Below are 16,710 nucleotides of genomic sequence, written 5' to 3' on the forward strand. Positions count from 1 at the left end.
TACACAGGAAGACAGAAGCACCATGTAACTTATTACACGTACTTTTTGTGCAAGATCCTTCCCTTTATGTCTCAGTCCCTACCATAGGTATTTACCATATATAGTCTATTATTTATGTTTACTATATACTGTCTGTTAATCCATGGGTTTGAGCATGTAAAAAAAGATTACCCTGTAAGATGCTGAAACAGAATAAACCAAGTTTTACTAAACAGTATTTTTCAAGATCTATGGATCACTTGCCTTTCAGCTATTTCTGACATTTTTGTATCATATATTGACAATGGTAGACTTCTGTTGACTGCAATGACTTTTAGATTACAGCCAAAAAAACCCCTAGAAAATATTTACCTTTTGTCCTTTCTTGTAAACTGGTCACTTTTTCAAACTGCATTCTGAGCCATTTGAGATGTGCTCAGTAAAGTGCTCTCTGGTTGAACTACTCTCTACAACTCAGATGGAAAAACTAGAAGGGCTCTGTGTCATCACTATTTCACCTCACCTTCACTGACATGGCTTCTGCTCTAATCTCACTGGCATAACACAGGAGTAAAGGGGAACAAAGAGCACAGTGATTAAGGAGAAAAAAAATAAATCAAAATCCTGTGAAAGTCAGATGAAAATACATTGTTTGGTTTATTTGAAACTGCTGCAGGATTTTCACAGTACCCATTGCTTACACTTGTCCTGAGACAAAAATCATGGTTTCACATCATAAAATGATAACTCTGCAAACAGAAATGTCCATTTAACCCAATATCCAGCTCAATTCAGAGCGAATTTAAGGACTATTGTATTTTCAGGCTAAAATAACTGTGGAACAACCATGGTATCATATATACTAGCATATACAATGTGCTGTACAATATAGTGTTGAAATGCCTAGAAAAAGTAAAAAAACCTCTGCACTATTTATTACTTATAAAGAGAGAGACTGTTTTATATGCTGCTTAGCTCTTCTCTGGATTTAGCAGTTCAAAGGAATTTTGGAAATGCTGTCATGCAGCATGGCAGTTTATTTCCTCTGAGAGCAGCTATCTGGTCTGGTTAGTGGCCAAAACCACCTGAATCTTTAACCAGCAAAGCAGTGCAAAAGTAACTAATGCAATAAACACTCTTCCTCATCCTCTGTTATCAGCTCAATCCCTGCTAAGCAAAATAAAGAGAGATATTTTTACCTGTGAAGTACCACTGGCTTCTCTACAGGGTGCCCCAGTAGATCCTGAATACTGTCCCACTGTAAATACATCAAGAACTTTGTGTTAAAATGAGGCACAGCAAAACTCTTCTTTTTGTCTAGGAAGAGTGTTAAGTACATTTGTTTGTGACATGCTCATTTCCCAAATATCCTCAAGGGTTGTATTTACACAAGTATTTTGTGACTGGAGCCATATTCAGTAATGGAACTATCCATTACTAAGGCTAGGAATTTCTCTCAGAGTATTTCTCATTATTGTCTAAAAATAGCCTGGAATTAGAATTATTATTATAAAAAATTCTATAGGTCTTATAGGCAAAATGTAGCTGGAAAGTCTTGTAGCATTTCAGGAGCACCTCAGAGAACAGAGCAGCTGTGGGGAACTTTAACAAAATATCCTCATACACACCTTTATAGAAGGGAAAAATACCACTGCTACTACCTCTCCCAAAAGTCTTTCCTTGATTTAAGCAACAAGACTGAGGAAGAAAGCTGCACTACTTAGTAATTGGGAATGCCCAACAGTTTTCCTCACTAACCAGAGTCTAAGAAGCTGCAGTTTCACACACAGGACTGAAATAAGTCAAAGCACTTTGAAGGGTCTAAGTGATCAAACCAAAAAGCACAGAATGGCAGTTTCCTGGTTGCTGGTTCCAATTTTTCTTCCCAGTATGGGACCCAAAATTCACCAAGGAAAGCCTTCATTTGGCACCCCAGGAGTCAAGAGAGCAACACTGACCTTGGCTGAACGTTAACTGCAGAGACATTGCTGGGGACAGTTTTTGAGAAGCTTTTCAACTTAATGTAGCTCTCAAATATGCAGCAGCAAGGGCCCAGCTGGGAGTTTCCTTTAGGTGGAAAGGCTAAACAGTGTCCAAGGAGTCTGCTGTCACCAGGAGGTGTCACACTGACAGTGACATCTTTGTCACAGCTGCCTGAGGAACATCCCATTGCTGGCACCCTTCAGAAGGAAGTGGAAGGGCACTGGACTGTCTTGTTAAACCCTACATGTCCTCAAGAGCTCTCTTTAGTAGAACAGTTCTGAAAATTTTGTTTAGAGACATGTCTTCCAGCTAACATTCAGCCACCACTGCTGTCATTTCCTGGATCACTTACTCTACTGTTCTCTTTCCACCTGCAGCTGTTAAAATGCAAGCCATGCCATAATGCAGTAATTTGCTTTACCTGAAGAGTGCAATGTCTTCAATCCCTAACACACCAAAGTATTTAAATCACAAAACATTCTCTAACTTCTGGCCTCCAACTATTCCATTTTAAAACAACATGATACCACTGCTATAATTTCTTAAGAGTGTATTGTAAATTTGGCATAGATCATTTACATGGTTTAAGAAAATAAGGAAAACACTCAGTTCTGCACAGGCTTACCTTGCTGTATGTTGTGCATGTTTCTGTCTGTGAGTCAGCACTGTCTGTTGAAGAGAAACAAAAAAGCCTTTATAGTTTGTGCTTGAAAAGTCCCCTATATATTCCTTTATTTTGAGATGTTAGCTCAGGTAGGAGGAGACATAAATCTGTTCATATACAAATTTACTAGCCTTTACCAGCAAACAGAATTGTCAGTAACACTGATTAAATGCCAGTTAAGGTGGTTAAACAAACCTGCCTATTTCCAGCAAGTTCCCAGTTCTAAGATTACAGATGTGTAAGCTGTAACTCCCAGGGAAGAACAGCACTGTAAAATAAACTCCATCTCTCTGCACCACGTTAACAGGCCTAGAACAGCCACTTGTGGAGATAACATGACATGTCACTCATTAGGTCCAAAACACTCCACTGCACTTGGAAAGGATGCCAGCTAAGACTGGCATTTTGAGACCCAGGAGTTGGCAGGTCTGAAATCAGCTAAAACACCCTCTTTCCAAACAAGGATGGCAGACAGCTTGGGAATTGCAGTCTGCCTAGTAAAGGAAGCTGCAGGTAAGGACAGCACTGCATTTACACTTAGAGTCTTAAAAAGAAACTGTTTGTAGTGGTTTCAAGCACTTTCATACATGTATTTGAGTACTCTAAATACTGAAAGCACATTCCCACGCACTAAACAAGTTGAACACAGCTCTTGATCAAGTTAAAGACCATTTGCTCCTCTTATTTTCCACCTGCTAAATAAACATGTTCTCTGTGTGAGAGTTCAGTGTCTGTGCAACTTGAACTCTGGCTCTCAATTTATCGTCTGATGATGAACTACAAAAGGGAGTTAATAAAACTGCATCAGGCACTGCCACCAGAGGGAAGAAGTTGGGTTTCTCAAAAAGGTTATAACATCTGTTTACAACTTGTTACATGTCCTGAACATGAGCTAGAGACCAGAAAGGCAAGTTAAAAATGCCAAACAAACAAACAACCAGACACATTCAGAAGAAATTCATGATGCTACTTGAGGTGAATGAAATTATTCAGAAATGAATGCTTTGAAGTACTGTACAATAACCTAAGGCAAAATAATTTAAAAAGTGAGAATTTTCATGCTTATTCTCTTGGTTGAAGTACAAATCAACTTTCATATAAAGCTTGTATACACAGCCATTGTTTTTTCAGGTTTTTAATCCTCCATATGCTCAAACTGCTGTGACAGCCACAGGAGAGCTAAACTTCACACAGGAAAGTGTTTTCAGTGAAAAGCAATCAGAACAAAGAAAGCACCCCTGGCCAAAAACCTAGCCAGCATGTGGTATTCCCAGGATAATCAACATACACACCTTCCCAGGACACATTTATTCCTACATTGAAGGAGTCAACTTCAATCATTATAATCTTCAAACAGGGTTCCCCTGCTTTGCTGAGATGAGTTACATGCACAGAGCTGGGGACATCTCAGTACCTTGCCTTATATATGTATTTTTTCAAGCAGAGATTTTCAGGTGAACAACAACAGCTATATTTTGTTTACAGCACACAGAGCCAACGTACTCTGGATGTTTACTCTCATTCCCAGCTAAACCAGTTTATATTAAATATCACAAATAAGCCTTTCAAGAGCAAGCCAGCACTAGATCGGTGCACTGGACAGATGAGCTCAGACTAACACTGCCTTACAGATTTTGAGCCTCCAGGTACAAGGCAGTGGATTTTAGCTGAGGGGCAGCATTACAGAAAATCAGTGGTGTTGCAGCAAATATTTGTGTGCTCCAAATAAGTAAACAAGGCAGTGTAAGTAAAATCAGAGAACTGCTAACTTGCCCTGAAGTATCTTTTCCACTTAAATAGAAACCTAGTCCCAGAATTTCTCCCCTGCCTCAATGACCACAGCATCCTTTGGCAAGGAAGGACACATTGGAAATGAGAAGTGATCCTCCCTCCCCTGGGAGCATTTTGAGGCAGGACAGCAGGGGAAACACTCACCTCGCTTAATGACGAGGGGAATCTTGAATTCACAGCGATGGTAACTAGAAAGTGCAAATGGTAAAGCTGTCAGAAAACAGAGGAGCCAATAGAAACTGCACAGCCACAGACTCCTGGCTCTAATAACCCACTTTGTGAAGAGTCACATGAATAACAAAATGGAAGTGAGAATCTATGATAGCAGATTAAGCTCTCACTTAGATCTTCCACATCAAAAAACGCAGCAGGCTAGAAATGTCCTAACACAATTTTCTAGAGGACACAAAAAGTCCTTCAGCACAAATCACTCTGCTGTTACACAGAGTGGATGGAGAAATATTTAGCTTAGAAGCAGCACTATAGATTTCTCTGTCACTAACTGCTTTAATCAGACATCAAATTGCTTATTCTTTGACTCATATTCCTCCTCTAAAGAGTTTACATTTAAAAAGTATTGAAAACATCTTCAGAAGCATGAGAGAATTTTTTTTAATCACCAACTGAGCAGTAAATGGATACTCCTGCTAATATGAAGTTTGCCTCTAGCAAGAGTTAGCACATTATAGCTGGACCATGAGCTACCTGACCTCGTTCACTGCTTTAAGACATACTTGACAAAGGCATTGAAAAGTAAGAAGAAAATATTAATAAAAAATGTTACTAATGATGTCTGAAACCTCCATGGGTTACCAGATACACCGAAGACACTTAGGAAAAAACACTGGAATTCTAAAAAGGGAACATAAGATTTCCCTTTCAGATGTTTTAACGTACTCTTTAAGAGACCAGCTCTGCACACTCACATGTTAAAGTTGTAATGACCAGGATAATTTGTATGCAGGACAAATTTCTTCACCTTGTGAGTGTTTGCATCAAAGAGAATATCCTGTTGAAGACAAAAGAAGGCAAGTGAAGCAATTTGGATAAAGGAAGATGGCTTTCCCCAAACTAACCTGAGATTAGTTATAATAGTACCAGTATAGAGTAATATATATCTATATACTGGAACTGAACTATGAAAAGTAGTATTTGAAAATAAAACTATTTGTAAATTCAAATAAACACACATCTCCTCCAGCACTCAATCACAACTGCAGCTTCACTTGCTAATGCTGGCAAGTTTTCTAAGGAGGTCTTGTTTTTCTGCATATTATCTACAGGAAGACAGACTAAAGCAAAACAGCTGTAAGGAGGGACATGAAGATTGAACCACATCCCACAGCTCAGTAAACTTTCACACATGATGTTATGGCAAACCTGCCTCAGCACTGTGGGATAAGGCCATGGATCTCAAAGAAGAACTAGTATACTTATGCATCAGGCACTGCAGAAAAAGGAGAAAACCTAAGAGGATGCAAAAGTGCCCAGAGCCCTCCATCCACTGGTGGAGACAAAACGGGACTGATGAAATTCGTGTTAGAGAAAAGTCAGTGTAGCTTTTCATAAAGACATTCCTAAGGCAGCAATCAGGAGTTTTGCACATTTCCCACAGCCTTTAGCCTCTTGAGAGGATTGCTGTGTAATAAATCAAAACTTCATATGAACTGTTTAGGGAAACTCCCCACTCACCACTCCAAGTGTGAAATAATTGAAGAAGTAGTCATTGCACTTCGATGGGACCTGCTTATGGGGCGAGGGCGAATGGATCTTCATCTGCAAAAACACAGTTTTCAGATATATTCAATAACACTCAGAGATGAATGTCATTAACAACAGCACTACATTTAAACAAACTGCCATAGTGCCATTTGAAGCCCTTGTTCAAAGATGTAAGATACTGTGCCTGCAGGTGACCATCACCTGCTTGCAGCAGCACAATGACACATCAGCTTACTCAGTTATCTGAATTAAAAGGTTTGCTTACATGCTGCTGTGTAAAAACATTAGCAAAGGATCAAAGTATATGCTGAGGTTACTGTACATAAACTATAAGTGAAGAAATAGGCAGCACACACTTGCTAAGGCACGTTTGGATTCAAAAGTGCTCCCATTTGTATCAATACTTAAACCAGTTAAAATGATGCAATTAGATGTTTTTTAAAAAAAATTTAAACAGATTGGCACCAATTCAGCTTAAGAAAAAGCTTTTTAAAACCTATTATATATTGGTTCATCCTGGTCTATTGTGTCAAGTGAAGCACTTGTAATTTGTGCTACATGGCAGTTTATCTTCACTGACCTTGCAAAACACAAGCCCTGTGATGAGACTGAGACACCACTGAACAAAGTGCTGTGCCTGAACCAATCCCCTCACCTTGTCCTCGGACTTGTAGAAGACTTTGTGTGGAGAGCCCAAGGTGCTGAGCACGTCCTGGCACGAGTCGCCGAAGTACACGCAGCGCTCGAATACCCGCATCTTGGCGTCGGCTAGAACACCTGGGCCACAGCCTGGGGATGGAAACAGCTCACAGTGCATCCCTCCTCACCACAGAACACATCAGGGAAGCAACACCACAAGGGTGGCATGCCTCTGGTTATCACAGACCAAACAGCTGCACTCCTCAGACAGCAGAGCCAAACTAATGTAACCGTGCACTCCACAACAGCTTCGACATTCCTATCACACCGACACTGACTGCTGCATGGCTCCCCATTTTAACCTCCAATTGCAGTCATACTGTCTTCACTTACTTGCCTTTCACATGAGCAGGACTTGGTTTTCTAGCCGGTTTCAGTTTGATCAGATTAGCACTAAATTATTTCTATCTCTAAAATATTCTACTTTAGCAGTCTAGAGATGTATCTCCAGCTAAAAAAGTCAATCCCATAAAGTGAAATTCTGTATCCATATTAACTGTATCACAAAACATTCTTTATTCAAGATTCCCATAACTTAGTAAATCAATAGCAAGTACGTTCCTGCACAACATTAAAACCGGGGATCTGTTTTATTCTACACACACACTTGGAGACAAATTCAATTTCTGCAAACAGACCCTAAGGAGTTGGAACATCAGAGCACAGGACTACAGTTCTATGATTTCTCCAGGGCCAGGAAAATGTGGCAGCAGGCAGATTCAACTTCACAAGGTTTTTACTGGTTTTGTTTCCAGTAGTTCAAAATAAGGTAGATAGAACGCTTTGAAATCACCTACAGAATCATGACAGATAAGCTATGCTTAATTTATCCAGGTTTACCCCTCCTGTCCTGAGGAAAGCAGCCAGTTCCATGTGCTGGGTGCCTCCCATACCTGCAGTGAGGAGGCGAAGCCGTAAACCTGAGGGTCCAGTTCCATCCCGCAGAACATCCACGTTCTCGGCGTACACATTGCCAAGGAAACAGCTGAGAGGCATCAGGGGAGCCCTGGAACCAACCACACAAAATGGGCACAACAGTCACCTCAGCTGCAAATTATCCATTAACAAGCTGGTGCCACTTCACTGGAACAGAGCACATTAATTCTGATAAAGCTGCATTTAACTGAGACTAAGGATGAAAAGTTATATTAAACAGAAGGATCAGAAAGTCTGGGGAAAAAAGAAGAGGAACGAGACAGCACTCCAGTGCAGGATCTTTACTGTTAATGAAACAAACAGCAAGTTTCAAAGCCTTCTCCATGATGCTCTCACTGCTCTTGGGAAGGTACTTCATAAGCCAGAACATGAAATCAGCTTGTACAGCTACACCAAATGCAATTGTGCTGCTTACTGGGAAAGTTCTCAATTTAATTCAACAACAATATTATTTTAGAAAACAGTAACAGCCCCAAGAAGATATTTTCAACGGAAAGGCTGTTTTTCTGTGTATTAGTTTGCACATGCTCCTTAAAATTCACTGTTCTTATGTGAATTCCTCCTCCAGGTGAATGACTTGAGCTACAAGTCTGGCTTTGAGCTCCCTCACACACACACAGCAGAGCCCCATGTGACAATCAGTGCTTTCACTAAAGCCCAACACGTCACAGATGGGTACAGACAACAGAATTTTTCTGAAGTGCACTTATTTCTAATTAGGAGACAATATGCATAAACAAGGTTCCCCTCCTGAGCAGTAATCCCAGGATGTGTTTCTCTCCTGGCATTAAAACAACTGTCTCTGCAAAAATTACCACCTTATCAGTTTGGATATTTATAAGCTGAAAGGAAGAATTTACAGAAGTGCCTTCAATTTTTCCTTGAGTAAGGAAACAATGTTTTTAGAAAGAGCAAAACATCAGACGTTGTACAATAAGTCACTGCTTAAAAAAAAAGACAGAATACAATACCACAGAAAACATTAACCACAGCAAAATAAACTACTCTCAGTATTAAGGCATGAAGATTAATTTTCTCAGAATCCTAGAATGGTTTGGGTTGGAAGGGACCCCAAAGTTCCAACCCTCTGCCACGGGCAGGGACATTTTCCACTAGGCCATGTTGCTCAAATCCCCACCCAGCCTGGCCTTGAAGACAGTAAGCTCAGACAGGTATCTGCAAATGCACTGAATATATGCACATGGCATATTTTATTATTTTTGTATAGCAAGAGAGTTTAAGACCCTTGTAGGACCCTGACATGACACACATAGTACCAATACACTACAGCTGACTGACTGCCTGCACCAAGTTTGCTTTGCTTAGGGAGAGGTCATTAACAAAACAAAAATCTAGACTAAAAATAGCCTAACCACACGTCTTACTTGATTCATTATGTTTTCTACTTTATTTAACTAATTCATTTTCAGGCCAACTGAACTTGCCTACTACAGCTGAACCGAGCTGATTTTATAGCAACATAAATCAAATCAACATTTGAGTATAAGGTCTGAGGACAACACCTACGGAAATGTGAGAGAGGTTGGTATCTAAAGGCATTCTGCACATTACCAAATTCATAAAAGACCCAAACTGAGCTAAAAAAATCCATGATTATATTTAGCAATTGCCAAACACTAAATAAGTGATCAAAGGAGCAGGAGCAGCTGCACATACTTGGTGTCCTGCAGACTGTTCCCGCTGTAGATGTACATGCGCTTCACAGTCGCCCCATGTGGAATTTGCAGAGAGGCCAGACCATGGGCAAAGTTAGGCTGTGGAAACACAAAATCACTCTTGTTACACAACACCTCAGCTCAAAGTCAGAAATTACGTGACAAATACGGGATATGCTTACCAGCTCAAGTAAGTCTCTGGCCAAAGACAAGGGAGGGAAAACAACAAAAAACCCCAACCATCTAGATGGTGTTTCTTTACATTACACCAGCCCTGGATTCCCAAGCTGGGGTGAAATGCTCACTAGGTTTATCCATCAGGCATTAGTCTGACAATCAGCTGTGGTGTGTACTGAGAATTTCAGTTTTTCTTGTTTGATCACTGGCAACCAGCACAATCAAGGTGTTTGTACTGATGTGCTGCATCTGAGGTCTAAGAAGTCATCTGTCTGAATGGAAAACTTTTTTTTTTTTCTCTCCCTCTGCATTAATTTCAGTCTTTCAACATTTTCACTGGTTTGCAAAATGCCTCTATCTGATGAACAGAAACTCGTTCATTAAATAGATTTTCCGCTCTCCTTATCACTGCATTCTCACACATATTGTTTTGACAGGGATTTTGAGTGCTCTCAGCAAATAAAAAGCATGCTAAGGAAGTCAGGTTGACTCTTGCCACACTAGAAGAATGAATTTCTTTCAGCTCTGAAGATGACAGGACCTTCTTCAAGATTGACAATATACTTACTTTGCTGTCACCAGACAGAAAAAACCCTAACTCTGCCACAAAACCAAGATGCATAATATGCAAACTATTACCTGGTCTGCTTTAGCAGGACATCACATAAGGGTAAACACAAAAAATTCTTCTTAGGAAAAAAGACTAACCTAGAGCAATACCTTTCACTGCTGTAGGTATTTGGAAGGGAACCCTCCACTACTCAGCTGATCTAGAGATGCCCTGATTTCAGTTCTCTTCCTGAATTTGCCTAGAATGTGAACCATGTTAGCTTTCTAAAGTAGTCAGACTTTAGATTACTTTTCAACATACTTGTGGTCTTAGCAACAGAGCCACAGAAGTGCCTGACCCTCATTTCTTAATAGAAACAGTGTGAGTAGGTTTTCATGTTCTCACAACTTGTTACCACCTATACAAAAAACTCCAAAGTCTTCTTCAGAGTTTGTTCACTTCCATAAGCAGAGCTTACACTGCTTTGTAAGTAGTTCAGCATTCATATACCATCGTCCCTGAACTTGACAGATTTTGATATACTCAAATTTGAATTCATTCTGTAGTCTTTCCTAATGTTCCTACCTAAAAAGCTCCACAAACAATCATCTTCCCTGTGGACTGTTTCATACTACTATTTTCTAAACAATCCTACTTCTACCTATTTATATTCCTGGAAAGACTTTGGCCTTTCACTCTGTGTGAACATTTTATAACCTCACTAGACCAACTGAATGAAAGACTTGGAGAATGCGAAATTATTTTCTCACTGTTCTAGCAGTTTTATTTTAACATCTTTTACTTTCAGGTAGTCCTGCAAGGAGCAGAGAGTTGGACTCAATGATCCCTACAGGTCCCCTCCAACTCGAGATATTTTATTGTCTTTTCAAATCTCTGGTGTAACAATTGACTTTTTCAGTAGCTTGGCCATTTCATTCATCAGCACCCTGGGAACTCTTGCAAGAAAAGCAACTATTCTTTGTTGGGATATGCTTTTTTGTTTGGCTTAGTTGGTTTCTATTTACTGACCAATATTTATGAAACCCAACTGACCTTCACTACTGCTAAATAATAACATCCCCTGGTTACCCCCTGTTTTCTCACATGCCAACCACAACCACTGAAGTACTAGGCTGTGACATAAAACATGTGTCCTCATGCTGGTTATTTCTCCCCCTTTGTTTTGGCTCTTCAGATGCTCCTCTATTTTTAACTGATAGGCCTAGATTACACAACTCATTCTCACACAAAACAATTTATACGTACATATACCACAGAGGACCTGATCTTGTTTCTACTTTAGACAGTGATTGCTAAAAATTTCAGAGAACACAGTAGTATGTTCAATTATTCAGTAACTCATCCAAACATTTGGTGAATATGCAAACAGGCATTACAAATAAAGCTCATTCATTTGGCTTGCTAAAAGCACTCGCACTGAAGGGCACTTAAGATGAAAATGCATTTTATGAACCCTATCCTACTTTAGTTGCATAATCACTTTGATGAGATTCAAAAATATCTGATAAAAGAACAGCCTCCCAGTAGATTGCTTAATATTTATGTATTTGCATAGACAGCACTCATATTTTTAGAAGACTCCTTTCAACAACAGAATTGCTGGTCCCAGCTCATGATGCAAGCAAAACCTCTGAGCAAATGCCTTCTGCTAACAGGAAGGAGGTTTTTAACTTTGAAATGGTTACATAGCATGAATAAGAGCACAACTGAGGAGTCAAATTCCTTTCAAATTACTGGTTTCTTTTGCTTGCAAAAGGCAGTGAGACACAATGTAGGTGATACTTTGCAAGTACCACAGAGGCAAAAAGACCATCCACTGACTAAGAATGATTGCTGACCTCGTACTTCGGAGTTTCAGTCCAGGAGTCTAACTGAAAAGAAAACGACAGTCCTCTGAAATTGAGGTGAAAGAGCTGCTCAGCTGAGTTATACACTAAAAGGGAAAAGAAAGGAAAAGCAGAGTTACCAAAATAATCTAAGAATTCTCCAGTTCACATGCAACAGCTCCTTCATCACCTCAATGAATTTGCAACATCTCAAAATGCAGGAGGGACACAATTACACAGGACAATCATAGTTTTGCATTTAATTTGTTGCAGTAAAAACACAGCAATAAGAGAAACCATGGATTCATTACAGTTGCCTCCACAAGCCTGCAGGCACTAACCTATCCCTAACGATACAATTACACAGTAGGACACAATCAATTATACCTTAATATCTCTAAAGTAAACAGCCATCATTAGCACAAAACAAATCTGTCCATTGTTATGTAAAGCACTGTGCAACATTAACCAGGAAGTCTTTCAGACAGATGTGCACAGAACACTGACAAATTCCGTTTCACCCCACCGGGCAGCTCCCCCTGTGACCTGCACTTGCACCCCTCCTCCGGAGAGGAGCTCCCGTGCCCGGCTCAGCTCAGCGCCCTCCCGGCACAAGGAGGAAGTGCTTCAGACACACGGCCCAGGGCCGTTTACCAGGATAATTACAAATAACTACCCAGAACCAGCAGCTGCCCGGTCAGCTCCCCCAGAGAGCACCAATAAAGCAGAGCATGCCCAGGCTCCCAGCAGTCAGCACATCACGAGATGTCCTCATTCACTGCAATCGCTTGCACAACATCAGCTATAAACAACAATAAATGTCATCGCAGGACTTGGACTCCAACAAGACACACTGTTTTCTGAGACTGTGGAAAGATTAAAAAATAATCCCAGAAGACTGGGAGCTTGGGAACTGTTTTGGGATTGGTGCTACGAACTTCAACCTGTGCCCGGTAGCTGCCAGAGGAACAGAGTGTGTTTGTAACACACAGGAGCTGACAGCTTGAAAACAGCAGAGGCTAAAAACAATAAAGGAACCCTCTAACAAGAGAAGTTGCTTTCTTCCACCTTACCAAAGGAAATTGGTTCAACAGTCCCTTTTTTCCCTTACAATTTTATATTTAAGATGACATAGCATAGAGACAAAATGCATATAAATAAATATTTTATTCCTTCCCAAAGCATCTTTCAAATGTTTAACTTGAGAGACATATTACAAGATATCTGGACAATGCCAGGCCACCCAGGATAGAAAAATAATAGTTGAGCAATAACCATTAAGCTTTCAAAAGTCATCATTTGCCTTTCTAGCAGAATGTGCTGGTTAAGAGTCTTTTCCATGCTTGTCAGTCGAAGGAAAACGTGTGGGGAGAGGGAAATGTTTTGATCGGCAGGAAAATTACACAAATCTCTCTCATGTGATAAATTATGATACATCTTTTCCAAAGCCCACAGCCAGCTGGAGAACTGTTTTTCCCCTAGTCATGCCAAGTGTGATATCTGATTATACAAATCGCATCAGTTCCCATCCCCATGTTTGTTGGGCTTAAAGGGCAAGGAATGCTTTTATTCTTGGGAAGTTCTCTCATGTCTCCCTCAAAACCACAGGTCACAGCCACATGACTGAACAAGGTAAAGATTTTTTTTAACTATTTCTCTTTTTTCTTATTTATTTATTAATCACACAGGTACCTGCAGAATAACTCCATCCAAAATTGTTGACAGAATCAGACAACTGCTTCTCTGCTGCTGCACTCTGGGTGGGGAAGGGGGGAGTTTGCCTTCCAGGAAGGCAGCAGAGTGGGAGCAGCTGGGAAATGTTTCTGCAGAGCAGGAGGGGACAAGGCCACCAACACCAGTAAGGCTGCAGAACAGACACAGTTCTAGTGAAAGCAGAGGCAGACCCAGAAGTCAAGTCTTACTGGTATCAAGCACAAGACTCTGCTGGCACCTCAGGGGAGTCTGGGCAGTCCAAGAGTGACAGGGCCAGAAGACAGGAACCCCCTCCCCATCCTTGCCAGGCCTCTGGGGTAGGAGGGCAGGATGGGCTTTTTATTCTCCCTGATCCACCCTGAATGGCACCCTGGCAAACAGCCACACCCATCAGGATTCAGGACAGGATGTGATTTCAACAGAACCACTGGCAAAGGCAAGCACTTCCCAGCAGGAGGGCAGGTCAGAGAATCATGGAAACGTGGGATAAAAATCTTGGCTTTCATGAAGGTGCTGACCAACAAAGTGGTCATATTTCAATAAGCCCCATGACAAAGGTAGTGCAATGTTTCAAACTAACATCAGCCAAAAAGTAATGAAGCTGGTTACAGTTTTTTCTGACTCTTCTCTTTTAAAACCACTGATCTGGCAAAACCAAACCTGCTCATTCAAGGCTGGTTTCAACACAAAACTGTTGCTAACATTTTGAAATACATTTTGAAACTAGCACTGTATCCTGTTGCAGGAAACTTCTGCTGCAACCACCTTGGTTTTAAGTGAAAGACAACATTTTGTGTGAAATTCTAGTGGAGGTGAACATAGAGATAAACAACAAAATACTTTCAAAGTGCTTCCATTGGAGTTTTGGAGGAGTATTAGTACAGAGAAGAAAAGGGATGGTTATGACCCTTTCATTCATCAAAACCAGCACATTAAGAGGAAGGTTTCTCCTCCCACCCCAGCCCCAATTTTTGTGGGACATGAACACACCATCACCATCCACCCCACAGTCTGAAAACTATTCCTTTTTTATTTTGCCTTTTCTGTTTTGGAAAACGCAAATAAAGTTATCAAAGACTTGTGTTGTATAATATAGTTCAAGCTGCTTATGACAGGCAGCCTGACACAGAGCATTTACTTCTGCTAAGTAGGCTGTTAATGGAAGAAGTATCTCTCCAAGGAGGAAGCTGAATAAGCAAATGCACCAGTGAAATGGTAACAGAGGCCAACATTTTAATAAACAAATTTTCATATCTAATGTCCTTAGATGAAAAGATGTTATGAAAAACTATCATCAGATGAAGCAAGCATGCGAGTTTTCATAATTAAACATGACAGGTGCACAAGTTCTGCAAATTCAGCACAAAGACATGTGGTGCCAGACTATGTTTTTAAGTGCTTGCATATGATTTTAGGCAGTAATAAGACAACAAACTACTACTACCATAAGCAATGCTTATAGCTGGGTCTGTATTTTTATAGATCACAGTATCACAATTTTGGAAGTGCTTCACCTCTAAATATTTGCAAATAAACCATGATCAAATAACAAGTAAAAATTATAAGCTGTGCAGGATATGGAACCACTTTTACCCTTCCTAAATTCTACAGTCTCTTGTACATACTATTCCCATAACAGATCTAACCATTGATCTCAATTTCTGCCCAAGAGGAAATGTTAAGGTCACAACCAAAGTTCAAAAGGCTAATTCTTATCCTTGGAGTATTATGGCTAGAAATCCTCCATTTATCTCAATCTGATATTCCTCCACTACTGCAGGCTTTTCTGCAATGGTGCTGCTTTAGCCACATGACCCTCCACAGTTAATAAATCCTGTTCTGTAACGTGCAAGAGCCTCTGCAGAGAACAGAGACAAAGCCTGGGTGTGTAAGTGCCATCCATCACAAAGAACACTCGCCTGCTTGGGATCAGCCTGACTACTGCAAATGGACTGGCTTAAGCTAAAAATAGGAATGAGGCTCTAAAAACAGTATCTTGCCTATATGGAGTTAACGTTCTCTCTTGTTGTGCCATGGGGCTCCATTTCTTGAAGGTTCCTGGGTAATTATAAATATCCTCTTCAAAGTTTCACCACTGCCTTATTCTTATCACCCAACAAACCCCTCAAATACACTCTCCATTTTCATATATAAACAAGGAGCTTAAAAAGACAGTCTTTTTCCTGCTCCAGAGATGGTGAACAGCCAAGCAGCAGTGCAGGAGTGAGGGCGGGTTCAGCCAGGTTAGACAAACCTGTCCTGGTGCTGCTCCTGCTGCACGTAGGCTGCCTGCACACCCCCAGTGCTCCCAGTAACAGCAGGGAGGCACAGTGAGATGGAAAGCAGTTCCCAGAGGCTCAGCTCTGAGCCTGCCCCAGCACAGAGCCTGAGCACACAGCCCTGGCTGAGTGTGCACAGAGATCAGCTCCGTGTCTGTATGTTCAGGGCATACACAGTCCCTAAGGACACTCCAGAGCTGACCATGCATAACAATGTGTAAAAACAACAGCCTCACCAACAGAGCTCACAGTTTGCTGGTACTGGCAGTTCCAAACAGATCTCTAATGATATCTGAATACAACATTCTGTGTCAGTGACTCTCTGCCTCACCATTTCACTGTAAAACAAGTCACAACTGAACTTACAGTACATCTGCCATGATCGTCCAGCTGTGAGAATAGAGCCATTCTGGAACACAGCTCCAGATCATCTGACAGCAGAACTGCCTACACATTGCTCTAGGCAGACAGACAGGAAAGGTTTCCTAGAAAGAAGTCTGTCAGTCTAGGTGTGCTTCTCAGGAATATTTTGGCTTACCTCCTGGATGTGTTGCTCCAAATGACTGATCAATTTGTTCTATGGTTGGAGCAATTGCCTGAGAGTTAAAATGGACACCACTGAAAAAGGAAACAGAATTAATCTGAACAGATGCTACAAACATTTATTCATGGCAATACTACATTTAAATTGTAA

General features: G+C 40.7%; 1 protein-coding gene across 2 annotated transcripts in view; it reads right to left on the minus strand.

Moving 5' to 3' along the window:
- CUNH16orf70 (chromosome unknown C16orf70 homolog) overlaps nt 1–16,710 on the minus strand; it is a 33,313-nt gene that overhangs the window by 2,851 nt on the left and 13,752 nt on the right. For both annotated transcript variants that reach the window (XM_018082517.2, XM_018082506.2), the window contains exons 6-15: nt 16,555–16,634; nt 12,037–12,131; nt 9,452–9,549; nt 7,732–7,844; nt 6,795–6,928; nt 6,110–6,193; nt 5,344–5,426; nt 4,562–4,605; nt 2,588–2,631; nt 1,179–1,237 (exon numbers count right to left, since the gene is read on the minus strand). In XM_018082517.2, coding sequence (XP_017938006.1) covers nt 1,179–1,237; nt 2,588–2,631; nt 4,562–4,605; nt 5,344–5,426; nt 6,110–6,193; nt 6,795–6,928; nt 7,732–7,844; nt 9,452–9,549; nt 12,037–12,131; nt 16,555–16,634 — 834 coding nt within the window. The remainder of the gene's footprint in view (nt 1–1,178; nt 1,238–2,587; nt 2,632–4,561; nt 4,606–5,343; nt 5,427–6,109; nt 6,194–6,794; nt 6,929–7,731; nt 7,845–9,451; nt 9,550–12,036; nt 12,132–16,554; nt 16,635–16,710) is intronic.

Source organism: Manacus vitellinus, unplaced genomic scaffold (genome assembly GCF_001715985.3).
Source record: "Manacus vitellinus isolate BGI_N305 unplaced genomic scaffold, ASM171598v3 scaffold_10_pilon, whole genome shotgun sequence".
Classification (NCBI taxonomy): domain Eukaryota; kingdom Metazoa; phylum Chordata; class Aves; order Passeriformes; family Pipridae; genus Manacus; species Manacus vitellinus.